Source organism: Lemur catta, chromosome X (genome assembly GCF_020740605.2).
Source record: "Lemur catta isolate mLemCat1 chromosome X, mLemCat1.pri, whole genome shotgun sequence".
Classification (NCBI taxonomy): Eukaryota; Metazoa; Chordata; class Mammalia; order Primates; family Lemuridae; genus Lemur; species Lemur catta.
The window spans coordinates 6214622-6240724 of record NC_059155.1 but is presented as its reverse complement, the minus strand read 5'-3'; the positions used below and the strand labels follow the sequence as shown (position 1 = coordinate 6240724).

Here is a 26103-nt window from a genome sequence, read left to right as displayed (position 1 = left end):
AGTTCATGAGTTGAAGCCCTAACCCCCAGTGTGGCTGTATGTGCAGTAAGGAAGTGATCAAGGTAGATGAGGTCATCAGGGTGGGGCCCTGCTCTGACGGGGTTAGCGCCCTTAAGAGAACACACAGTGAGAAGACAACAGTCTGCAAGCCAGCAAGGAGCCCTCACTGGGAACTGACCCTGCTGGCTCCCTGATCTTGGACTTTCAGCTTCTGGAACTTCAAGAAAAGCTGTTTAAGCCATCCAGTCTATGGTATTTTATTACGGCAGCCAAGGTGATTAAGACACCGAGAGAGGTGGATCCTGGACCCAGCTTCCTATGCCAACGTTCTAGAACTCCAGAGAAATGCTTTCAGAAGCCTCTCGTGTGCCAGGCTGTTCCTTCCTGATCTAACAGGTCTATAAACTTCTTCCTGTGCATGGCTTCAGTGGCGGCCCATGGGACTGGAAGTGTGGTTCTGTCACTTTCCATCAGATCATAATAGTTCCTAATTCCTCGCGACACTTGCTCTTTGCCCTGTGGATTATTTAGCAGGTGTTGTTTAATGTCAAATACGTGCGGATTTTCTAAGCCACTCAGTTTGAAGGGGTGATTTTTGGCTCCTATCAGGGAAAGCGGAGTGGCGGGTGGTTTTCTGGGGCCCTGTGACATCCTGGCCATTGTCCTTTGCATTCTCTCTGCTGATATTGTCACTTGTGGCCTTGCCACCCTGGGTCATGGTGCGTCACAGGCCTGAGCCCGAGGTGCACCCTCCTGGAGCAGGAGTTGGGGCAGTGGGACTGTCACTGGTGCCGCCCGCAGAGAAGACCGGAAGCAGGGCAGGGTGGAGAAAGCTGACCAGGCAGACACTCACCTGTCCCCAGACCAGCTCCCCAACACCAACAAACAGGCACCAGAGCCACTGTTCTGTGGACAGTGGGGAGCAGCTGAAGGGCTTCCCGCCGAACTGGACGATGACAATCTGCAGGGGACGGTGGGGAAAGGCAGGTCCAGCAGCGGCTCCCAGGCCGCCCTCGTCCTCTAGGCCAGCCCTGCCCCTTGGAGGCCTGGCCGTCCTGGGGGGAGTCAGAGGGCTGCTGCTCCCTGGGGCAGATGGGCGCTCCCGGGCAGAGGTCCTTTCCCTGGCCTCTTTGCCTTCATCTCCGCGTCAGCAAGTGCCTAAGGAAGGCTTCATCGAAGGGCTGACCCAAGGCCAAGGGTGCCGGGATGGAGCAGCTGCAGCCCCTTCGGCGGTGCCCCTCCCCTGCCAGGGCTAGGGACCCACTGACACCTGCCCTGCTTGCAAAGGCCAGGCACGCCTTGTTCTGGAGACCCCAGCACATGCCCGAGTCACCCAGCCTTGGCCTCCTGCCTCCTTGCTTCAACTGCAAACCACCCAATCCGGAGCTCACACTCCAGCCGCCTCCTGCCGGACTCTCACACACCCTTATCCCCAGGATGGGCTGCGCTGACGCACACTCGCCAGTCCCAAGCCTGCTTCCTGCCTTACCCATTCCTTCCTGAGGAAGCCACAGTAAAGGCTCCTGTCCACAGCCCTGCCTCCTAACTGCTGCTTTCCCTGTGGCCCCGTGCTGTGGCATGCATCCTCCTCTTGGGCTCTGTGAGTAATCAACTGTCTTTCAGTGGTTTGCACCTCTTGACCTATTGGCTTTACCTACAGCACCTATGAGAAGAGTTGGCTGTGCCGAAGGCAGCCAGGTGACCCCAGGACAAGCCCGGTGACATTTGGAAGACGAATGCTGAGAGGGGAAGTCAGGAGGGGCAGGGAAGCCACCGTGGGGGGAGACACAGGGCCAAGAGTGGAGTTGGCCTCCTACCTGGATGGCAAAGGTGCCCAGGACGATGGTGCAGAAGATGGGGTTGCTGAAGATGCCGTCAAACACGTTCCTCTCGCCGTGGATCTTGCGGGCGTTGATCTCGTTGAAGAGCTGCATCATGACGAAGGTGTTGAAGATGATGGTGTAGTGCTCCGAGGGCGGCGAGTGCAGGGGCGCATTCCTCCCGCTGTCGATGTCAAAGAAGAGCTCCCCTGGAAGCCGAGGGCGCGTGTGAGGGCAGCGGAGGCCTGTGCGGGACAGCCCAGCCCGCGTCCCCCGGCAGCACCGCGCAATGTTCCCTGCGCGGTTGTCTCAGCGCGTGAACGGGGCCACATCACTCCGGAGCAAGACAACTGTGTGGCTCCTCACGTGAGTCCTTCATCCCAGAGGGTGACAGATTCGAGCTCAAGGCCCAAGGAAGCCAGACCCAAGACTCAAGCAGAGTCCTGAGACCCCACCAGTCCAGGGGCTGGGCCCAGGGTGCTGGCACTGAAACTGTGAGGGCAGTAGTGAGGACATTCAGATCCAAGCCGAGGAAATCTCTCAGCTCTGCCTGGCTCCTGGGATGGGACAGCAGGACTTAGGCCCTGGGCAGGCGATGGGAGCCTTCCGCTCCAAGAAATCAGAGAAAGGGCTCCCCAGAGGAGCCCCAGATACTGACATTTGGGGGCCCCCTCACCTTGTGGGTCCTGCCCCTCAGCAGACATTGTCCCTGCACACCCCGGGACACACCCTGAAAGCTGAGCCACAGTAGGCTGCAGAGGGTGATCCCTTGATTCCAGCCCTTTCTAAGAGCCTCATGTGGATATGGGACCACACCGTCAAGGGTCACCTGACACTGGACAGTACCCCTGACTGACATAAGGCCACAAGCAAACTGACAAACCACCCTGCAGGAGAGCCACCACCGGTGCTGGCAGAAGCCAGAGGCATCCAAGGAGGCGACAACGTCACGCCAGAGGATTTGCTTCTCTGAGGGGCGCACCCTTCACCCTCCCTGGCCGGTCTGCAAGGCCGGTGGCCAGGGCTTGGGGCCCCCGTTCTTCTCCCAGGGTGCCATGCTCCATCCTGTCTCTCCCCTGCCTCTCCCCCTTCCTGCTTCCTGAGCCCCTGGCCACCTCACCTGGAGCCTGGCCACCCCTCCCTCCCCCTCCTCCTCCCCCTCCTTTGCTCTCCCCTTTCCCTCTTCTCCCCTCCTCCTCCCACAAGTCCCAGCACAGCACCCTGCTCATTGTCCCTGGAGAGACAGTCCTGGGGTGTGCGGGTGAATGGATCTGGGGCTGGGTGGAGGAAGAGACACTTTGCCTGCGCGGTGCACAAGACCTCAGGACACTGGAACCGCTCCCCGCCGTGAGGGAGCCGCGGGTGCGCAGCCGGCGAGGGCTGAGGGTCGGAGGCTCTCTTGCTCCTTCCCGCTCCCCAGCCAGTCCACCCAAAGGTCCCCCGCATGCCCCCGAGACGAGACGGACCGTGCCCAGCGCACCCACCGACGAAGAGCAGCGTGAAGATGATGGTGAGCTGGTAGACGGCGTGGCCCAGGATGTTCTTCATCATGGTGCGAGAGATGAGGGGCTTGTCCCGGCCGTAGGGCTTCCTCAGCAGCAGCGACTCGGTGGGCGGCTCTGTTGCCAGGGCCAGGGAGGCAAATGTGTCCATGATCAAGTTCACCCACAACATCTGCACGGCTTTGAGAGGAGAGTCCTGTGGAGAGGAGGCAGTCACCCTTCCAGAAGGCCCAGAAACCCAGCAGCTCCCGGAGAAACTCAGCGTGGGGTCAGTGTCACCAGAATTTCACATCCATAAAAACATGGCATCTCCATCTCTGTGTTGTCTTTAGGATAGCAGCGGCTTTTGCTGGGCTTTCCAATGTCACCTCCCTTCTTGTCTCAGCTGGAGGCAGCAATCTACAAGGTGTGCTCCAAACCCTTCACGGGAGGTGACAAACCCCAGACCACAAAACAGCCCGACGATGGGGCTGTGGATCTGGGACAGAATGAGGGGTGCTCTCTTTGTTCCCTACACCCAAGGGGCAGAAGGAGGCAGAAACTCTGAACTGGACCTTCCTTCTCTTCAGCTCCTCTGAGTTGTTTAAAAATCGGCCTCCCAGAAGCCACACACAGAAGGCCATCTATTGTACCATTCCATTCCCATGAAACTTCCAGAATTGACAAATCCATACAGAAAGAAAGCAGGTGAGTGGCTGCTAGGGGCCAGAACGGGGGTAGACAGTGACTGCTAATGGGGACAGGGCCTCCTTTGGGGTAATGAGAATGTTCTGGGAGTAGATGGGGCAATGGTTGTGCAACACTGGGAATGTACTAGATACCACTGAATTATAGAATTTTTTTTTTTTTTTGAGACAGAGTCTTGCTCTGTTGCCCGGGCTAGAGTGCCGTGGCGTCATCCTAGCTCACAGCAACCTCAAACTCCTGGGCTCAAGTGATCCTCCTGCCTCAGCCTCCCGAGTAGCTGGGACTACAGGCATGCGCCACCATGCCCGGCTAATTTTTTCTATTTTTTATAGAGATGGGGTCTCACTCTTGCTAAGGCTGGTCTCGAGCTCCTGACCTTGAATGATCCTCCCGCCTCAGCCTCCCAGAGTGCTAGGATTACAGGTGTGAGCCACCGCACCTGGCCTGAATTATAGACTTTAAAATGGTTATTATGGTGAAGTTTGTGTTATGTGACTATTATCTCAATTTTAAAAAATCTTTGAAAGGACTAAATTGATCAGTAAGTAATTTAACTACTTGTCGACAACAAACTTAGCCCTCTCTAATGGGGGACGAGTAAATTCTGGGCACTGGCCTGTGGGGAGAAAGGCGGGGAAGGCTCCACCAAGGCTGCACCCTAGAGCTCCCATGTGACCCAGCGTCTCCACTCCCAGGTCTCGGGCCAGGGCAACTGACAACACACATCCACACAGAAACCCATATACAACGTCCCAGCAGCACCAGTCACCACAGCCAAAAAGTGGAAATGACCCCGTGCCCACTGGCTGCTGGATGTGTAGACAGAATGCTGCACATCCATACAATGGAGCATGATGTGGCCACCAAAGGAATGACGTTCTGCCTGTGCCACCATGTGGATGGACCTTGAAAGCCTGCGCTACGTGAGACGCCAGACACAAAAGGCCACACACTATTTGATCCGCTGTTATTAGATGTCCCAAGCAGATCGGCAGTTGCTAGGGGCTGGAGAGGGGACTAGAGAGTGACTGCTAATGGGGATGGGATTTCCTTTGGGACTGATGAGAATGTTCTGGAACTAGATAGAAATAATGGCTGCATAACACTGTAAATATACTACCACCCCACTGGATTGTGTACTCTAAAATGGTAAATTTTTTGTATGTGAATTTGATCTCAATAAAAAAATCTGTAGCAAAGAAAAAAATTCGTTCTCCCAACGTGGCCCTCAGGCCTGGGCAATTTAGCCTCAGTCACCGCCTTTGGAAACCAGCGGCCTCCTACGGGCCCACTGGGTCACGGGCGGGAGCCCTTTGTCCTCGTCAGGCCCCAGCAGCTCCCGATGCCCACCTGAGTAATGCAGGCGCCTGTGAAGGCCACGATCACGGCCACCACGTTGACCGTCAGCTGGAACTGCAGGAACTTAGAGATGCTGTCATAGACGTTGCGGCCCCACATAACCGCCTTGACGATGCTGGTGAAGTTGTCGTCAGTCAGGATGATGTCAGAGGCCTCCTTGGCCACATCAGTCCCTGCGATGCCCTGGGCGGTGACACACACACACACAGGTTTTCCGTGGGGCCCCTGCCCCAGTCCCCCTCAATCACCCAGCCCACCTGGGCTGGTTCCCTGCCGTTCCCTTCCAGATAAGGCTCCCCAGCTGAGAACAGCACTGGTGTTTATCCAACGTGTTTCCTACCACAAATGGCAGGGGGGGTCAGAGGGAGGCTTTGCTCATAAACATAGTGTGCTGACAACAGGGCCATCAACACAGACTTACACACCAGGCCCAGCTGCTGCCACGTGGCCACCAAGCAGCCTGCAGTCCCTTCTTAGTGCTCCAGAGAGGCTTGCTACCTAAGGAGCCCCTGGAAGTCCTGGATGGGGGTGCCTTGGACGAGGAGGAACCTGTCCTCTTGGTCCACACAGCGTTTGCAGGAGGACCCCGGCCCCAACACTCAGATGCAAGTGCAGCTACAGCCATGCAAAGCACTCAGCCCTGTCCCCACCTCAGGCCTGGCCCTGTGACAGCCGCCAGCCCCGCAAAGCTCAGCTTGGTGCTCACAGCCCCCTGGGTATGAGTGCTGGGAAGGGGCCATGCTGACTGTGGCTGGTGCGGGGTGCTCCTTGTCAGTAGGGTGGGGAGAGGGGCTCCCCGCCCGCTGCTCCCCTTCCCCTGTGCGGTACGGCTGGGCCCCACCGTCACCTTGGGCGTCACACCAAATACTCTTAAACAAATGGCACACGTGTCCCCTGACTGGCAGAGCCCACACAGGCCCAAGTGGCCAGGATGTGCGAGAAAGAACTTTCTGGCACTCTGCAACCCGCCCCAATACTGGCTCCCACTTTCTGGTACAGCTAATAGCCACGAGCTGGACACAGGCCCACCCGCTGTGGGGAGCTGGGCTGACACCCTGTGGCTCACCATGGCGAAGCCCACGTCCGCCTTTTTGAGGGCCGGCCCATCATTGGTGCCATCCCCGGTCACAGCCACCACCTGCCGCTGCTCGCCAGTGGTGCTGTCGATAATCCCTGGAACACAGAGTGGGGCAGAGCAGGGTGTTGCCATCTATCACCACAGCCCTGCGTGGCCCAGCCCAGGGAGCTCGGGGGTTGAGGCTGGCTCTGAAAACCCTTTGGGATTTTGCCTGTGCTACCGTTCCAATACTGTGTGCTCCCTGTCACTTGTGGTGTCAAGTCCCCAGGCCTTAACTGGACAGCTCCGGCCCTCTGCCCCTCCCCCATCCCTGTCACCCAGTGAGACTGGCTCACTTGTTCAGGGGATAGGAGATGACACTGGGTGTGTGATTTGGTAGAAGGGAGGGGCCCAGCACTGTGTGGCTTGGATAAGTGTCTCCTGCTCCTGGGCCTCAGTTTCCCCATCTGTTACAAGGAGGGGCCAGCCTCTGGGGGCCCACCTTGCTTGGGCATTTTCCGTTCAGCCCCTTAACCCGGAGCAGCAGGGTCAGGGCAAGAGGCTCTTTTACCTTTGACCAGAGTGTGCTTGTCGGTGGGAGACGAGCGGGGCGAGCACCCTCAGCTTGGGCCACACCTTGTCCAGCCGCTCCTGCTCTATCTGGGGGAGGCACACGGAGGCTGCAGCGCTGGGGTGGGGGGGGCGGGGGGCGGGGGGGCCGGTCTGGGCGCAGTGGGGAGCTACCTCGCCTTTCTCGTTGCGGATCCGCCGGTTGAACTCCTTCCCCTCCAGGCACAGGAAGTCCTCCCCGGGCTGGATGATGCCGCACTTGGCCGCGATGGCCCTCGCCGTGTTGATGTTGTCCCCAGTCACCATGCGGACCGTGATGCCAGCACGCTGGCATTTGCGGATAGCTTCAGGGACCTGGAAGAGATGAGAAAAGTGGGTGGGGCCCTTAAGGCCACATATGTGTAGAGTCCAGGCTGCATCCCTTCCTCCACCCAGATCTGTGGGTGGCCAAGGTCCAGCAGAGTGACAGTGGTGGTAAAGCGAGGCAGCACAAAGGATGACGGGGCTGCCCCGCCACGCAGCTTAGCCATAGTGGACCTGGGTGTGCCAGGATCACCCGGCATACCCGGCAGGCCGGCGAGGCGGCTGTGTCAGCTCTACAGAGCAACGCAGGCGCCTCCCGCCCCAGCCACCGTGCCAGTGCCCCGATGGCCAGCAGGGCCCCGACTCAGGGCAGGCACCTGGCTTGAGGCCAAGCTTGGGGAGCCTCTCTCACTTGGCTCCATTTTTTTTTAAAACAATATAAAACCCAAGGTATTTTTCTCAGAATTAATCTTTTCATTAGAGCTGTAGGTTTCCATGATAAGGCAGGGAAAGTGGAGCACTGTTTTGGTTATGTAACATGCATTTTGGTTTTCAAATACAGATGTCCTCAATTTATGGCGGGCTCACATCCTGAGAAAGCATCATCGGTTGAAAATATCAAAACTGGAGAACACGTTTAATGTATCACAGCTTAGCACAGCCTGCCTTAAATGTTCTCAGAACACTTACACTAGCCTAAGTTGTGCAAGATCATCTCATGCAAAGCCTGTTTTGTGGCAAAGTGTTGAATATCTCATACCATTTATTGAGCGGGGGGGAAAAACGGCCACACAGGGACTGAAGGCGTAATGATGCCCACCAAGTCAAAAGTCATTAAGAAAGTTGGGGGCCACCTGTATCATGTTAGATTCTGGAGCAAGGGAAGGAGAAAGATCCCTCTAGCGCTGAGTGGAAAACAGGCTGAAGGGGGTTGAGAGTGAGAAGCTCGGAAACCAGCCCGGAGGTGGTGGCATTGTTCAGTGATGGAGGGATGGGGAGGATAGTTCCCAAATGAATGAGGAGGTATGTGGCTTTTCAGGCTCAGAGGGGAGCGAGACAGGGTGGGGCAGATGATGCCACTGAGGGGGAAGTGACAGTGAGGGGAGAGGCAAGGAGGGAGAGGAGGTTCAGGCCTTGGGAGGTGGATTAGGAGGTCAGGCCCAGCCCACGGCCCAGGGAGCCCAGGCAGGTGGGGGACACGCAGGAGCAGGAGCCAAGCAGTGGGGGGCTGAGGACGGTAGCTGAGAGACCCCAGGGGAGGACAGTCACCTGGGAGTCCCCAGCATGCTGGTGGCCCCCGAGGCTGGCGGGAGATGTGATCTCAGCCAGGGAGAGAGTGTGAGCGAGAAGAGGGGGACCCGTACTTCAGGCTGTGAGAGAGTGACCCAGTGATCCTTCAGCGAAGACTGCCCAGGAAGAGCCCGGGTGCCTTGAGGGACTTGCACCCACACCCTGGAACATGTGTCCTTGCTTCCCTTTCTGCTCTTTGAGGATCTTGGGGTGCTGGACAGCAAGACCATGAGCCACAGGGAGACAACTCCCCTTTGAACCAGTCCCTGAAGCATCTGGAGGCCACCCCTCTGCTGCCACCAAGTGGCCATGACGAGCCTGAGAAGCAGGGGCTCTGCACTGAAAACAGTGGCTGAGCAGCTCTGGGGGACACAAAGGCCCCCACCTCCAGAAGCGACCTCTCTGACCTCTCCCTCAGGGGACACACTGTCCTTTCTCATCTGGGTGCTGGAGAAGTTGTCAACAGTCCCCGCTCTGGCACGAACTCAGCCTGGGCGCCAGGCTTCCTGCGCCCCCTGGGGCAGAGCCCCATGGGCCCTGTGGCCGTGGCCATCCCGCACCTCCAAGCACTGTGGCCCGTGTACCCTCCCGCCAGCTGTCTGCACCTCCACGCCTCACATTCCCTCCGGGCCTGCTGCCCTCCACGCTCGTGCCCTCTCGAGGGTCTGCCGTCTTTCAAGACCAAGAAAATGACCTCCCGATGTCAAGGCCATGACCGGCCTCACCTGTCCTCCTTGCTCTGCTCTTGCGTCGGCCTCTGCTGCAGCTGCCCGCCCTGGGGATCTCACCCAGAGAAAGATGCTTCTGGAATCTCTCTCCAGCCAGGACCTTTGCTTTGAGCTCTCCACTCCTGACTGCCCACTTTACACCTCCACAGGGAGGCCCTGAACCTCACGTGGCCCCAACGAAACCCTCAGCTGGGAACTGCCCATCGTGTGTCCCTGACCTGTGCCCCTCAGGCTCCACCCTGCCAGCCCATCAGTCCTGCAGGAATCGCTCCCACTGCCACCCTCTCTTGCCTGGTAGAAGGTGGAGCCTGAGCTGGGCCCATAGGCCACACAGGAGGGGGCAGGACAGGACAGAGGCTCTGTGTGGGTGCCAGGGTGAGAGCACCCAGGAAGAGGGCTCAAGTGCACTAGGAGGGTCTCATCTGGGGCATGATGGCCACGCCCTCTGGAGGATCCCCAGATCCCCGAGGCTCTGCCACCAATGCCACACCTAGCCTTTCTCTACTATGACTCTGGGGAGGCGAGGAGGGGCGCCCTCTCCCTGATTTCTGTGTCCAGATACCCACTGTGGAAGCCGGATGTGAGGAAAGGCACCTGCCACCTATCCGGACAACCTCCAGCAGAGCGCACATTGACCAGGGACGCTCACAGACAAGGGGCTGTCTACCTCCGGCCGCACGGGGTCCTCGATGCCCACGACAGCTATGCAGGTGAGATCACCCACGACCTCATTCTCGTCGTCCCAGTCAGGCTCCTGGCCTGCAGAGAAGTCCCGGTAGGCGATGCAGATGGTGCGGAGGCCATCACAAGCCATCGGCTCAATGATCTTCTTCACCATGTCATCCCGGTCCCGAGGACGAAAGCCTCGGAGTTCACCGTTGCTGTTTAAGATGTTGGTGCACCTAGGTAGGGAGCAAGGCGGAGGCAGCGAGAGAACAAGAGGAAACAGTGCTGGTCACACTGGATTAGGGGTGAGCTTAGCTAATGACGGTATCCTTGTAAAAAGAGGAGAGGACACAGAGAGACGTGGGGAGAGGGCCATGTGGCAAGAGGCAGATTGGGGAGATTTAGCTGCAAGCCAAGGAGTGCTAAGCGAGGCCATGGCAGCTCCCCATGGACTCACTGGGACAAGGGTGTGGCACATAGGCAATCAGCTGTCACCATGGAGTGGGGACGTGACAAGGCAGCTCTGATAACCCCAGGAGCTTCTCAGATGGGGCCGGACTGGGTGGATTCAGATGGATACAGGAGGGCACAAGGGAGCTGAGGGCCCCCGAGGCAGGTGGGGGAAGTGAACGGGGCTGGCGTGTCAGGCTGCTGAAGAAGGAGCTGGCGTGACTGGGCTGGGGCAGAAGGAAATGAGATGGAGTGAGGACAAGCCAGGTGCCGGGAGGTGATGCTGCTTGTTCCCCCTCACTTTGTTTTACCAGCTTTATTAAGGTGTAGTTCACACACCAAGCAACCTGCCCATTTAAAGTGGACAATTCAATGGATTTTCATGTAGTCACAGAGCTGTGCGACCAGCGCTGCTATCTAATTCCAGAACATTTCCACCACCTCTAAAAGAAGGCCCACATAGGCAACAGCAAAAAATAGATCGACTGGACTTCACCACAATTTTAAAGCATGCATGCATCTAAGGACGCTATCTTGAGAGTGCAAAGGCAGCCCACAGAAAGGGAGAAAGTGTTTACTGGTCACATATCCCATAAGGACCTAGTGTCCAGGACATATAAAGACCTCTTGCAACTCAATGATGAAAAGACAAATAACTCAAAAATGAGCAAAGGATTTGAATAGACAGTTCTCCAGAGAAGACATACAAATGGCCACTAAGCACATGAAAAGATGCTCAATGTCATTAGTCACCAGGGAAATGCAACTCAAAACCACCATGAGACGCCACCTCACAGCCACTAGGATGACTGCTGGCACCACTGTCACAGTATCAGAAAATCAGTCTTGATGAGGGTGAGAAACTGGAGCCTTTGTGCGTTGCTGGGGGCAATGGAGAATGGTGACCCCTCTGTGGGAAACAGTTTGGTGGCGCCTCAAAAAGTTAAACATAGAGTTCCCATATGACCCAGAAATTCTACTCCTGGCTACATACCCGAGGGGACTGACACGGGTGTTCGGTCAGAAAGTCACACAAGCATGTTCACAGCAGCGTTACTGACAATAACGAAAGTGTGGGAACAAGTCAAGTGGCCACGGATGGACAGACAGATGGATAAACAAAAAGTGGGCCGTGCAGACAGTGGAATAGGATGCAGCCTTAAAAAGCAATGACGTGCTGACACATGGGTGAACCCTGAAAATTTACACTAAGAAGAAGCCAGGCACAAAAGACCACATAGTGTGTGACTCCATTTCTATGAAATGTCTGGAATAGGCCAATTCCTAGGGACAGACAGCGGATGAGTGGGTGCCAGCTGGGGTGGCGGATGGGGAAGGACTGCTAATGGGGATGGGGTTTCTTTTGGGGTGATGACCGCATTCTGGAACTGGATGGTGGTGACAGCTGTACAACGTTGTGAAAGTACTTAATGCCACCGAACTGCCCACTTTAAAGTGGTGAAACTGGTCAGTGTTCTGACCATTTATTCCACCAGGTTTATTCCACCAGGACAACAAACAAAGAAACTGCGTACATGCCCCTTGGCTACCCCCAGCCATGGCCCTGGCCCCTCCCTTTCACCCACTCACTTTTTGAGCAGGATCTCTGAGGCCCCCTTGCTGAAGAGGCGGAAGCCGCCGTCGGGCATGCGGATGGCCGTGCTCATGGACTTGCGGACCGAGTTGAAGGTGTACACTTTGTAGAGCTTGTCTTCCGGAATCTGCTCCCGCACGGGCTGGAAGTCCCGCTTCAGGTCCAAGACGAAGCCCAGCAGAGCGCACTCCGTCTTATTGCCCACTTGGCGTGGGAGAGCGCCTTCCTTCTCCGGAGGCTGCGGGGCGAGGAGAGCCAGCATGGCACTGGGCCCCCAAGACCAACCCCGGCTGCCCCTGGGGCCCACACGGCTCAGGGTGTGGGAGCAGGGAGCAGAGGAAGGCCTCCCGTGCGGACTCGACGGGCAGCCTTCCCATCATTCAACACGCTTGGAAGGGCCTTCCAGAATCTGCAGGCCAGGGACGGGGAGGAGGGTGCCCAGCACCCCAGAGACCATGTGGCACTGGTCAAAAGTTCTTAAGGGAGGCTAGTGAGCCCCTCGCCCCCCAGCCCTACCCCTGCCAGGCTCACTAGTATTTTGGTGGTGTAGGCACTGTTGATGGAGATGGCGTGGACCAGGAGGTCGAGGATCTTGGGGGTCAGGGCGTTGGGGGCTGGAACCTCTTTGTAATGTGTGTCCCCTAGGTAGGACTGGACCACGGTCATACGGTTGGTGGTGAGTGTGCCCGTCTTGTCCGAGCAGATGGCTGTGGCGTTGCCCATGGTCTCGCAGGCATCCAGGTGGCGTACCAAGTTGTTATCCTTCATCATTTTCTGCAAAGGGCGCAGACGGGGGCGGGGGTGCTTGGGTTGTTCACTCCTCGGGTGGGTGGAGCAAGAGACGGTCAACACAGACATCGGGGGCGACTCTGCTCTGCTCAGCCAGCTCCACGTGGGGCACTAACAGCCCACTGGGGACTTCAGTCAGCATGGGACTGACAGCAAGGCTGGAAGGCACTGCACGGATTGGCTGCAGGGTGGCAGCCAAACCGAGGGCATGGGCCTGTAAAACCTCAGCACTCTCATCCACCTGGGGGAGCTCACCTGGGTCCTCCCCTGCCCAGAGCCCCTGTCACTCGCCTGCTGGCCCTGCGGCTCCCCCACCCCAGCCCGGCTCCCACACACTCTGCCCGCTGCCTCTTTGCCCGGCCTCTGCAAGCAGCACTGGCACCTCAACCTCCACCCTCAAGTCCCCAGGCCCCGTCCTCCCCCTGCCTGCATCCTCAGATGCCAAACTCCAGGCTCATCTCTCTGTGCCCAGGAACCTGGGAGGGGAAGGCGTCTGTGCCGCTGGAGCAGCAAGCGCCCCTGAAGTCCCTGCCCAGCGCCTCTGCTCCTCTGTGGGATCTCAAACTGTCCCCAGTCGTCACTGCGGCCCCAGTGCCTACCCACTTCCTAGCCCAGTTTCTGGGCCTATATAATGGTATCAACTGTAAGTACTGTTATTACCTTGACAGAGTAAGCTAAGGAGATGGTGACAGCAAGAGGCAGGCCCTCTGGGACAGCCACAACCAGCACAGTGACACCAATGATGAAGAACTTCACAAAGTACTGCACGTAGACCGGTGTGCACTCTGCCAGCCACGCCCGGCCGTCCACGACAAAGGTCTCAATCACAAAGTAGAGGACCAGGATGATGACGGTGATGGCGGACATCACGAGCCCTGCCACAGAACATGGGGCAGGAAGGGGTGAGGGAGGCAGGGAGGAAGAGGGAAGAAGAGGTACGAGCCAGGTCAGGGCCTTTCCTAATGGCTGAGGGACGTGGCTCTGCAGGGTGAGCAAGGGGCCTGCTTGCCTCTGCTGGGGTCCCCAGATGGCAGGAGAAGCATGGCTGGGGAGGGCCAGCAAGCCTCGACCCACCCTCAGAAGTCGGAGTGCCAGCCAGCTGGCTGCCTTTTGACTGTGCCCCAGGCAGAGCCTGGAGCCTGGGGTGGGGAGCCCGGGGCGGAACGTGAGTGATGCGTGTGCCCCGGGGCCTTAGTGGAGGGTTTGGAATTTATGTGTATGGGGGAGGGCTGGGCCAGGCCCTGATGGCCATCTCTGGCCCTAGCCTGTCCCCGCTGGCTGCCTGGCCCACACATCACCTGCCACATCCTTTCCAGCTCACCTGCAGGAGCCTGGTGACCTCCACGCCCGGTCCCTACCTGCTTTCCCGATCTGCACGGCCAGCTTCGTGAGCTTCCCCTGAAGGACCGACTTCTCCTTCTTGGGCACGTTGGCTTTCTTCTTCTCCCGCTCCTCCATCTCCCCGCCCTCCGCGCTCTTCAGGGGCTGCATTTCCATGGCAACCGCCCCATCCTGCTTCTTAGCTGCACACAGAGGAATCCCACGGCCAAGGTTAGGGCCTGGCTGGGGTAAAGAGACTACGAGGGGCTTTCATGGGGAAAGACATGCCACACCATATGAGAGCACATGGGATTCAATGGTGTTCTCTAATTTCCAAGTTAAACACGGCTTCCTTCTCTCCCTCCCAAGCCCAGGCCCTCCCAGGGTAGACGGGGTGGTTCCAGCACTGTCCTAGGTGGGACAGAGAGACGGTTCTCTCTGGGGAAGGGAGGGCAGACACAAGCACGAGGTACTTGGGCACACAGACAGGGTGACCAGTCCTGGAACACCCCAATCTCAATACCTGAGAGCAGAGGCCTGTAGCCCAAGGAATGTTCCAGAATCCTGAGCTGACTCATCTGCCCACCGGTGTCCAAGCCACCTGTCCGCTCTAGTCAGAGGGGCCTAGGAGCCTCCAAGCCGTCTCTCCTCTCAGCAGCCTCTGCTAGAGCAGGCGGCCCCTCACTCCTCCCCTGGGAGTCCTGTGCTCCTCATCCTTGCTGCCTTTGAGGTGGCATGTCCCCCAGCTCTGGCCCCCTGTCCTCCCCACCCCTCTGCCTCTGTCACCTCCCTCCCCACCAACTCCACAGCCTCAGGGTCGTGACAACTGCCGAAGTAATCGTGTCCACGCCTACCTGCTTCCTGTGCCCCGGCCCCAGCCAGCAACCCAGGAGTTCCCTGTCCTGTCCTTGTGCCCCGCCCAATGGGGCACTTGGCACTACTGCCCTCACCTCTTGTCTCCTCCTCACCCGGTGGCCTGAGGCCACTCACCATGGCTCTTTCCTGCCAGCGCCTCAAGGACACACTGGCCCCACACAGCTGGGCCACTCCCCCTTAACCCAGGGCTCCAGCCGTTAGGCCATCCCCTGCCCCTAACCCTCCCAACCCCAGTTATCCTCTAAGCTCCAAGTGGCTTGTCTGATCCTGTTATGGTCCCTGGGTCCCTGGGTGAGACCACAGCATACTACACTTGCATATTGTCCCTGTGTTCCTCTCTCCGTGCCACGACCTTCCAGAGGGCCTAGGCCATGCTTTATCCTGCTTTGGGTTCTCTGCACCTAGAATTGCTCACTGACTTGACCTGACATCTCCTCTCTTCCGTGGGCCACCACCTGCCATCCAGCCACTTCTGCTGCCTGTGTCTCACAGCCGGACACAGGCCTGGCCGCAGAGTGTCCGCACCCACCAGACAGCCGGGCTGGCAGCAGAGCCAGGCCTCTAGCCCGTGGCTGGTTGCTCTCTCTCCTTGGCCCACAGGCTCAGCTGGAGGGGAGCCGACCTGTCCCCCTGCTCTGGCCCCACTGACTGGGATGCAGAGCTTGGGGAAAGTCACCCACTCTGTACCCCAGTTTCCTCATCTGGCCAAAGTGGCCCAAGGGTGCTCACGTACAGGTGATCTCTATGCACTTGCTGGGCTAAGGCAGGGGGAAGCTTGGGCTACGGTGATGGACGGGCGGCCATCCTCCAGGCGGCCGGTCTGAGCCTCCATCAGTGTCTGTGGACAGGACGCCTGGAGCAGCTCCAGGGGTGTGCCCTCTCCTCCCCCTGCGCCGAGACGGGACTGTGGAGCCCACTCACCTGGTCTCCAAGTGCTGCTCCTGCCACCGAGGCTGGCGGCCCCTCCCCCCCATCAGCCCCACCCCCAGAGCTCCAAGCGGCCGCCCCAGCAGCGGCGCGTTACCTTTGGTCTGGCTACTCTCCATCGCCCCATCCTGCTGCTTGCCTACAATGGAAGAGGGATGACAGACACGAAGGCTTGAGAACATCCACGTGGCGCACACATGCTCACACACAGACACACACAGGCACACACGGAGGACAGCCTCGGGGCCACGTGGCAAAGGGGGAGGGAGCAGAAGGAGCGGCCTGATTGCTGGTGGCCCTGACTGCTGCCCAAGGTGGCACCTTCTCAATGCCCTGTCCTCTCCAGGCTTACCCTGTCACCACCTCCCCACACACAGTCCCCACAGAACTCCAGGATTCCTGAGCAAGACCGCTCGCTGGCTGGGGCTGCCCCTGGGCCTTGATCCAGCCCCACAGGGAACCCCTAAAGCCACTTCTTGACAGGTCCAGGGTCACGTGTGGCTGGTAGTGGGAGGTTTCCAGAAGCAGGGTCCTCCTCCAGTCGGGATGTCGCTTCCCCAGAGCCTGCTCAAGGGGTTCGCCTAAATGGTTCCTAACTCCCCGTAGCTGGGCAGCCAGCACCCTGCCACCCTAGCCTAGGGACTGGATTTCCCCACAACCACTGCCAGCGGTAATCTCAGCGTGCACCTTGAAGGGATAAAGGAATGAGACCTGGGACTCTGCTAGGCCTCGGGCACCTGCCAGGCCCCCCTAGGCCATTGGTTAACCTAGGGCAAAGCTCACTCGTAGCCCACGGCACTGCACAGGAGGGCTGGGCCGAGCGCCTGTGCCCCGCAGCACTGGAGAGAGTGTGTGCATCGGACAGGCCAGGCACCAGGGGGACCCGCCCAGGGGCTTCGGTGGTGGTCGCAGCCCTGCTAGGGGCCATGGTGCTGGACAGCCCTTCTGAGGGCCGTGGTTAGAGGAACTCTCCTGGGGGCCACATCTACAATGGCCCTGGATCCAGAGATGAATCAGCCAGAGCAGGAGGGGCTTATGGGCTGACCTGTCAGTCATCAACCAATATCTCATGTCCCTGGGGACCCAAGTGGCATGAGAGGTCAGGGAGGGGGAGATGCCCAGGGCCCCTGTAGGGATTGAGGGGGGCAGTTCAAAGGTGAAAGAGACTTCTCGGGGGCAAGGAAGACACCCATAGACATATGATGACAGCACAGTGACAATACAGCACAACAAGGGAGATGCTGGCCATGAGCCCCAGAGGAAGGAGGGACTACAGAGCCCGCCTGCAGGTGGGCGGGGGGCGGGGCTCTGGAGGAGGGAGGGGTGTGCGATGAGCGCTGCGGGAAGACGACGAGTGGGCCTGGCACAGAGCGGGCAGCAGCGGAAGGAAGGTGACGAGGGGAAGGAGGACACGTGGAGGAGAAGGGTACATAGGAGTCAAGGTCAAAAGGTAAGAAATAAGGGGTAGCGGGTGGAAAGGGGCCATGGAGGCCACAACGGGGAGTGGAAGGGGGGAGCTGCTCGTGCTGCTGCTGCTCCTCCAGGGCCCCTCAGGGTCCCCTCTCCAGGACCTGCCCTGCCTGAGGGTGCTGGGGCGGGGAAGGGGCCTAGGAGGGGCTGGATGGGTCTGGTCAAGTTCGAAGAGGAGAGGGACCAAAGTGGGAAGGACACCAGCATTTAAGGGACAGAGCAGGAGGTGAGGAGCCTGGGAAGAAGGTGCAGGAGCCACTGAGAGTATAGGTTCCATTAGGCCAAGGGACAGGGCCTTGGAGGGTCTGGTATGGAAGAAGCTCCTTGCCAACCAGCTGGAGATGAGGCCACCAGGCAGGGTCAACTGGGTTTCCCTAGAGAGAGGCCCGGGGATTCCAGCCCAGCCCAGAGGACCTGCCTATTGGCCTGTGCACTCACTGCAGGGACAGGGGGCCGGTGTGACAAAGAAGAGAGCTGTGTGGCAGAGGTGCCCACGCAGGGAGACACAGGCCCAGGCTGCCAGGAGGCAGAGCCTATGGAAACTTCTAGGCAACAGCAGCTTACCCAGCTCCTCCCTCACCGCCTCCAGGAGGAGGAAGGTTCTCGAAGTGGCCCAGGGCCCAGCCTTCCTTAGGCTCACCTGTCCCCATCCAAACCTTGGCTGATGACCCCTCCCAGCTCACCGGCCCAGGTGCCCGCTGGAGGCTTCGGGCAGGAAGCAGAGCTCTCCCACACGGGGCACACATCTGGAAACCTGCTCCTACCTGGTACCAGCTGCGGGAGACGCCTGCGGGCAAGCCCAGGCCAGAGCAAGGGGGCCCGGGGGCACGCTGCAGACAGCCCCCAGACACTGCTGTGCCCCAGCCCGTCCTCGTCGCACTCGGGCAGCTCTGCCTCTGACTTCCGGCCTGTTTCCCTGGCTGCCATGCCGGCCTGGGGTCCTCGGCTCCCCAGTGGGTGCTGGCCCGGCTCCTTCACCCCAGGCACGTGCTCCCAAAGCCTTAGGGGGACAGTGGTCTAAGGAAAGCTACCCGTACACAGAACTGGGGGTGCCCCAGCCTGCTGGCTCCCCAGGGGAAACCTCCGAAGAGCAGTCCTCGAAAAGGCTCGAAGACAGGGCGTGGCCTCCTACCCACTGAGCACAGGCTGTGGCGACAGGCAGCTGAGTTGCCGTACCTTTCTTATCCTTCTTCTCCTCCTCTTCTCCACCAGCTCCAAGCAAGGTGAAGATGATGCCTGTCTGGGAGTTCACACCGACGGCCGTCACCACCATCCTTCCAGAACCCTCCATAACATGAGTGCCTGGCAGAGCAACACAGAGTGAGATGGGAGTTTGCGCCCCTGGTGGAAGACATGTTCAGCACCCACAGAAGCAGGGACTCCACACCAGAGGCCACCAGACACCGTGTTGACCTGAAGTCTAGGCTGGAGGTCCTGCCTGGCCCACAGAGAAGGAGGGGCTCACCCAGAAGCATGGGGAGCCGTTCTTGGGGCCCACCTAGGGCCTCCAGTCGTTCTGTCCTGTTTGCCACTGTCTTTCCCACGGGGATAAACGCTGGGCTAAGTCAGGACCTTCTGGGGAGGAGGAGCACTGCCTCGCGGGTCTTCTGCAGGCTCTGGATTTGGGGGGAGTGTGGCACTGTGCTGACCCCCAGGAAGCCTCTCCTCTTGGGGCTTCCCAGTTAGCACCAAGGGCCCCCCTGGGCTGAGAAGGCCCACTGCCTCGCTCTGTGGCTGGAGCTGCTGCCGCCAGGCCTCGCGGTGGGTGGAGTCCTCAGACTCCCTGCCTGGAAGGGCTTTAAGGGAGGCCCTGGCTGAGGCCGGCCTGGCAGGCTGGCTTGGACTCAGGTGCTGGGCCAAATGGCTCTGAAGGGGACTTCACGCTAGGCTGGTCGGGAAGGTGGCCCTCACCTGAGAGCAGCATGGGGTCTTTGTCGGCGGACTTGCGCACATGGTCCGACTCCCCTGTCAGAGAGCTCTCGTCCAGCTTGAGGTCGTTGCCCTGGATGAGCACGCCGTCAGCAGGCAGCAGGTCTCCTAAGGGACGGCCGGCGGCCGGGACCAGAGGCCGTGTGTGTGGGGGGGCCTTTCTCCCCACCACCGGCCCCCGCTGCCGGGCAGGTCCCACCTGATCTATGGGCCACTCGGGAAAGGGACTTCGGAGACCTCTTCCTTCCACCTCTGCCTTTCTGGGGGCAACCACTGACACCTAACCGTGTCATCCAGCTCCCAGGGAATGGGGACATTTGCCTCCTTCATGGCGGGAACAGCCCACTTGCTGGAGTGCTGCTGCCTCTGAAACTCCCCCTCTCCACCCTGCCTCACACTCCCCATGCTCCCCGGCTCTGGCCTCCTGCAGGTGAAGGCACACATGCCCCCTGGGGACTGAGCCTGCGCTGGGGGGGTCTCCTCCGGGCCACCCTCCCAGAACCGAGAGCAGGCTTCCATTGGCAGGGTGGGTGGAGATTGACACACTCACCGTACTTGACCTGGGCAATGTCCCCCACCACCAGTGCAGCCACAGGGACCTGGAGGAGTTGCCCGTTCCGGATGACCGTGAACTTCTGCTCCTGCTCAATTCGGCTCTGTAGGCCTCGGAACTGCTTCTCCTTGCTCCAGTCATTGAAGGCCGTGACCAGCACCACACAAATGACAGACAGCAGGATGGCAGCGCCTTCGATCCAGCCAGCCTCAGCCTCGCCCTCGTCTTCCGCCCCACCTGACACGTTCCCGCAGGCTGTGCCGATGACCAAGGCAAGGAAAACGTGGAGAATCATGTGAGCCCATGAGCCCTGCCACTGGGATTGGGACATCCTGTGAGCCTCCCCTCATCTCAGGTCTCAGTCCTCCCCCTCCTTCCAGCCAGGCCCCTGCCCTCACCTTCACTCTCCTCCCCGGGCGGTGCATAGAACGACAGGCCCAGGGAGACGATGGCGGCCACCTCCAGGATGATGAGGGTCACATCCTGCAGGGCCTCCCACACCAACTGAAGGAAGGTCTTGGGTTGCTTGGGAGGGATGAAGTTCTGCCCATAGATCTGCCTGCGCTTCTCCAAGTCATTGGTGTTGTCCGCCAGGCCTGTGGGGCGCCCAGGAAGCACAGAAAGAGACAGTGGGCCGGCTGGCCTTGCGTGCCAGGCGCCCTGCCCCTGGCCAGTGTCTGCCTCACTCAGACTGTCAGCTCCAAGAGGGCGACACCCGCACAGGCCTGGCGCTGCGAGCCTTTCTGCAGAGCCTTGGGGGTGTGCGCATGCAGAGAGTGTGTGGCCCCTCTGGCTGCCACCGTGGGGAGCCCCTAGCACGAGGTAGGGCTGCCAGCTGGGGAGGAAGGGCTGCCACCCTCCACCTGATACGCAGTTGAGAAAACAGGCCCAGGAGGCTACTCGACTATGGCTGGGACCCGACCCGAGGCCACGCACCTCCATCATCCACTCTCCCAGTCTCTGTGCTGTCCTGTGCCACCTCCAGACTAACTCGGAGGGGGATTCGGAGGAAGGTGATGATAGCTGATGGGGGACACAGAGGGAACCGGACAGGAGAAAGAGCAGCCAACCACCCCCTGGGGGACAGCATGTGTCGGGGGGACTTTAGTGGAGATGTGGGAGGGCCACCAGTCAAGGGAGGTGGGGTTGGCATGATCCGGCCTCTGACCAGATGCCAAAGACTTGGCCAGGGCCCTCTCTGAAGGGGCTTTTCCTCCTGTTGGGACACATCTGTCTGGCTCCTAACATCCAGGCTCCGCATCTTCTCCGAGCAGGTCTGCACGGCAGAAATGCACTTCCAGGACAGGGACACCCTGAGAACTGGACAGCCGCCGGGTCTTGGCCACGCCCCCACCGCCACTGGCAGCTGGACCCAAAACTGGCAGGGTCACACAGTATAACCTGCGGGGCTGGGAAGAGCCTGGAAGGGGGGCAGGGCCAGGGCCAAGGGCGACGGGAGTCTCCAGAAGTGTGCAGCGGCCCATGGTGCCCATGGCTGCTGAGGAGGACAGAGGAATGGCTGCTGGAGACAGGGAGTGGAGGTCTGCTTTCCAGAAGTTTCTCAGGGAAGGAGCAGAGGAGAGGGAACATGAGAGCTAGCAGGGGAATGCAAGTTCCTGGGTTCAGAGACCCAAAGAGGGGGACAGATGTGTCATGTGAGGAGAGGAGAGGGGCACAGGCTGGGCTAGGGGGAACCAGAAGTCACAGCAGTGAGGGCGGGGACTGAGAGAGCTCTTGCTTGGCCTCACCATGTCATGTGACATCCCACTCTCAGCTGTGCCTAGGGAACCAACCCCCCTAGGCTGGCATCTAAATGGTGACTTGAATTACACCCAGAGCTGCTCTGGCAGATTTGGTGACCAGCTTCCTCAGGAGTCCCCAGATTAGCCTTGGCCTCCCAATCAGAACCACCCCTCCTTACCCAATTCTGTCACCTGTCATCCCTGAGGACAAGGGGTGGCGAGGCTGGGGCTGATGAGATTGTCAATGGTTCATGCTGATGGCATGGCATCCCCAGGCCAAGGACAAAGAGGGTGAAGGGTGGGGTGGCCAGTTCCAGTGGGTCCCTCTGAGTGCTAAGCAGACGAGGCACCTCGATGCAAGACCCAGGGGCTGAGAGGGCCTCAACCATAGCTCTGGAGCCCCAGGAGCCCACTCACTCACCCTGGGCGGATGTCGTGGCTGGGAGGGCTGGGGCAGCAGGCTCCCTTCCTGGGGCTCTGCGCTGAGGCTGGTGAGCCGGCCTGTGATGGCCTGGTCTCGGAGGGGCTCGGAATCCACACACACAAGGGGGCTCAGCTTCTCAGTCTACCCTGGCCTGGACCAAGGCACCGTGTCTGAAGGTACTGGAAGCTTCCACATATGACTGGCATCCGGGCCACGGGCCTCCAAGCCTGGACACCATCCCTTGGCCCTGTCCTAAGCCGTCAGACTTCACCCTCTGTGTGCTCCCACAGCCCGCAGTGCTCCACTGCCTCTTTGTGCCCCCAAGGGACCAGCCCCACACTGACCCCTAGTGGGCGGACAGCAGCTTGCAGCTTCCAGACCTGAGTAGGTGGCGTTACCCCTGCCACCTGCTTGTGGGGACAGGAGCGACCAGAAGGGCCTGGCCAGGCCCATGGGGTGCTCTCCGCAGGCTTGGGAGGGCACGCAAGACCCAGCCCCAGATGACGGGGGGTGAGGAAGTGCTAACCGTGGGGCTCTGGGGCGGCGTGGGACAGGGCCCAGCCGAGGTGGGAAGACTGACAGGCAGGAGCCCGCGGCCGGCTCCGCCTTGGCACGTCCTCTCCGCCCAGAAGAGCCGCAGCTGTCCCTGCCTTTCTCCCCCGGCCTCATTGTGCCTGGGCCCAGCCGGCCAGCTCGGGTTTCTGCGGGGGCCAAAGGCCTCTTTTTGGAGGCCCGCAGTCTCTCCAGCTTCCTCAGTTGGGCATTTGGGAGAAACTAGGGACCTCAGCTCCTGAGGTGGCAGGAGAGGGGGCTGTGGACCAGGGGCCCAACTGCAGGGCCTGTGGCTCACTCCAGATTGGGGCCTGTCTCCTTGAACCGCAGGGACGGTGACAGGTGGGGTCGGTGCTGGAGATGCACCCAAACTCTCAGTCTCCCAGACACCCAGGCCCTCTGCTGCTCTAACCTGGAGCCCATGGAGAGGGACACAAGCCCACCGCAGCCTCTAGAGAGCCTATGAGTCCCCACGGCACCATGCGAGTCTGTCTCCTGCGTGCCCCCGCCATGCACCAGGAGCTCCCTCCCTGCCCCTCCATCAGCCTCTGCCTTGGCCTTGACTCGCCCTTGCGGCTTCTCCCTCCTTGTCCTACACCAGGCAGCTGCCCTCAGCCTGGTCCTGTGGCCTCAGCCTTCCTGTGGGCTCGGGGCTCCTGACAGCTGCCGCCGAAGCAGCACCCGCCGTGGGGGGCGAAAGGCAGCTGCGGCCCCTCTGCTTCCAAGCAAGTGCCTGCTCAGCAGCCTGGGGGCAGCCCCGGTCCAGGCTGTGGGGGCGGGGGCGGCCGGCTGGCCTGGACACAGATGGGCAGCCTGCCCAGAGCAGAGGCCAGATGCCATCGGAATTGGATTAGGACCATATCGTGTCGGATCCCAGCTAATCCGCCCCCTCCTTTCCATGACTGCCTGTGGAGACCAGGGAAGGGGTGGGGGCCAGGTCCCTCTGGCAAGCTTACCACTGGGCTCAGCCTAAGACCCAGGTTTCCTGGCCAACAGGAGGAGAATTCAGGATGGCTTCTAGAACCCTCTTGGATCGCTTTATGAAGGCTTGGCAGAGCGGACTGATGTGAAGACAAAGTCCCCCTCCTGCAATGCCCCACGCACCTCCCTGGCCTCCTGCCCTCTGTAAAGCACCTACATGGGGGTGACTGCCTGCCTCCTGGGCACCACCAAGTGTGCCCCCCTTGCCAGGGGGTTGGCGCAGGGCCCGGGTGCATTGTGTCTGAGCAGCAGTGAGGGGCGGGTGGCTGCGGGGGAACTCTGGGGCCAAGGCAGCAGGCCTGTTGAGGACCCCATGCCTGCCTTAGGCTCGTGGTTGGGCTGAGGGCATATGGGGAGCCAGAGTCACCTGCTCTTGGCACCCAGACAGCTCGAGGCTTGAGGACCTTGAGGGCCGCCAGGGTTGGAGAGAGGAGGGGCTGGTCCTCATGCCACTCATTCTTCAGGCAGCAGCCCCAGGCCTGGTGGCTCCCTCCACTGTGGCCACAGGGGCCCAGGTGCTCAGAAGCCAGTCAGGGCCTGGGCCACCTACCTGTGCACCTGCCCTTCTCCGTGCCCACCCCCTCCACAGGCCTGAGTGAGCTCCCGCTCTGTGGCAGCATCGGGCAGGTTCCCAGGGGCCTTGACATTTTAAATATTTAACAAGGCCTGACAGACGAGGGAAGGGCTGCCAGCTGAAGCCCATCTGCTTCCTTTGATCTGGGAGCGGCCAGAGCCCTTGTGGCTAAATGGCCCTCCACCCTAGCCTCTTCCGAGCCCGAGTCCTCGGGGGGCGGGCAAGGAGGAGGGAAGGAAAGAGATCCTCTGGCCCGGCGCCGAGCCATCTGCCTTGACAGCACGCTGCACCCAGCTGGCGCGTGGCGGGCGAGGCAGAGTGTCCGTGGGCGCGTTAGCTCCACAGCACAAAGCGAGGGAGACCCAGGCAGACCCTGGGAAGGCCACTCCACGTCAGGTTCCTGGCTTGGACCACGGGCCACCCCTCCCTCTCCACTCCTCCCTCCGGCCTACGTGCCACCCACGCACAGACGCCCGAGGCCAGAGCATCCAGTCTCCAAGCAGGGTGGGGGCAGGGCAGGAGGCTGGAGGTGCTGGGGGCCATGCCCGGGCAGGAGCAGAGGAGATGGGTGGGCCAAGGTGCCACCGAGACGGGCTGCTGATCAAATCAACTCTCGCTGGCCGGGGAACAGGCCTGGCACCGGGCTGGGACAACCCCGGCAGCCTTGCCAGGCGAGCGCCAGCTGGGTCAGAGGACACTCCAGCTCCTGGACTCTGCAGCTGGGCCCGGCTCCCCAGCGGCCTCTGCCTCACAGCAGACCCCAGCAGCCAGGGAAGAGACAGGACCAAAAATGGCAGTCAGGCCTCCACCCCAGATCCTTCTAGAGGGTGCTCACTGGGCTTTCTGGAGGCCCACTGTAGCAGTGACACCTACACTGCCTCAGGCTTGCCCTTCTGGTCAGCACTCTGGGGCCTCCCCCAATGCCCCAGCTTTGGCCCAAATGGCCCTGTGCCAGGGAGAGGCCCCCTGCAACCCTGCACCCTGTCTTCTCTTCTGAACCCCCAACTGAACACAGGGTTGAGTGCATAGGGAACCCCCAAATATGTAGACAGGGGCTGTGTCTTCCTCCTCCATCAACAGGAGGCTGCCTGCCCCGCCCCATTCCTCAGAAGCCATTCTGGGGTTACAGTTTGGGGCCCACCCCGCCTTCACGCGCCTGGCGGAGTTCCCATCTCCTCCCTCCCCCTATTTTGCTCTGTGGAGAACAGCCACCCGTCCAGGACAACAGCCTCCCCACTCTGCACGGAGCATCCCCCACTCAAGGGAAGTGGCCGGGAGGAGGGGCACGGGCAGTGGCCGCAGAGTCCTGGAGCCCACCCTGCCTCAGCGCTAAGGACCGCCTTGAGGACACCCCAGCGGCTGGGAGGAGGTGACAGCCTTACCCTCCGTGGGCGAGGTCTTCAGCCGCCTGCACAGCCCGCCGACGTCCCCGTAGGCTTCCTGGATCTTCTGCAGCGCCTCAGCCCCTCGCAGCTCCATGAGGGAGCGCAGCTCAGCCAGCGTGCACCCGAAGCCACCCGCATGGGGGGCCTCCTGCTGCTGCTGGGGCTTGGGGTGGAACTCGATGGAACTGTTGGCCATGTCGCCCATCCTGCCTGTCGGGCCTTCTCACGGGTGCAGCCTCAGCTCAGCCGCAGCTAGGGACAGGCCGCCACCCGCAGTTCCAGTGCCCAGGGAAGGTGCGCTAGTAGTGGAGGAAGCCACTAAGTGTGGACACCTGGGGAGAAGGAGGTGACAAGAAGCCGGGGGACTTGGTTGGGACAAAACTGAGGTCTAGTCTTCCAGACCATTCTCTGCAAATCTTTGCTCAGCCTGAGCCATGACTCACCAAGTGCAAAATTCACCGCCCAGGCTGGGCCAGCGGCTCTCATGCCCTGCCAGGCTCCACCGTGAGCACCCAGAGCTGGCAGGGCTTGCTCAGGTGGGGAAGTAGCAAGTGT

At 60.3% G+C, this 26103-nt stretch overlaps 1 protein-coding gene across 1 annotated transcript in view; it reads right to left on the bottom strand.

The window, feature by feature from the left end:
* ATP2B3 (ATPase plasma membrane Ca2+ transporting 3) overlaps positions 1–25753 on the bottom strand; it is a 42763-nt gene extending 17010 nt beyond the window's left edge. The window contains 21 exon segments of the mRNA XM_045538167.1: positions 854–961; positions 1818–2029; positions 3305–3518; positions 5360–5551; positions 6435–6541; positions 6997–7033; positions 7035–7085; positions 7170–7349; positions 9984–10218; positions 12023–12264; positions 12558–12800; positions 13476–13690; positions 14174–14338; positions 16036–16077; positions 16650–16657; positions 17434–17473; positions 18552–18710; positions 19320–19445; positions 19888–20145; positions 20289–20486; positions 25546–25753. Coding sequence (XP_045394123.1) covers positions 854–961; positions 1818–2029; positions 3305–3518; positions 5360–5551; positions 6435–6541; positions 6997–7033; positions 7035–7085; positions 7170–7349; positions 9984–10218; positions 12023–12264; positions 12558–12800; positions 13476–13690; positions 14174–14338; positions 16036–16077; positions 16650–16657; positions 17434–17473; positions 18552–18710; positions 19320–19445; positions 19888–20145; positions 20289–20486; positions 25546–25753 — 3240 coding nt within the window.
* Between the last annotated feature and the right edge of the window lie 350 nt (positions 25754–26103).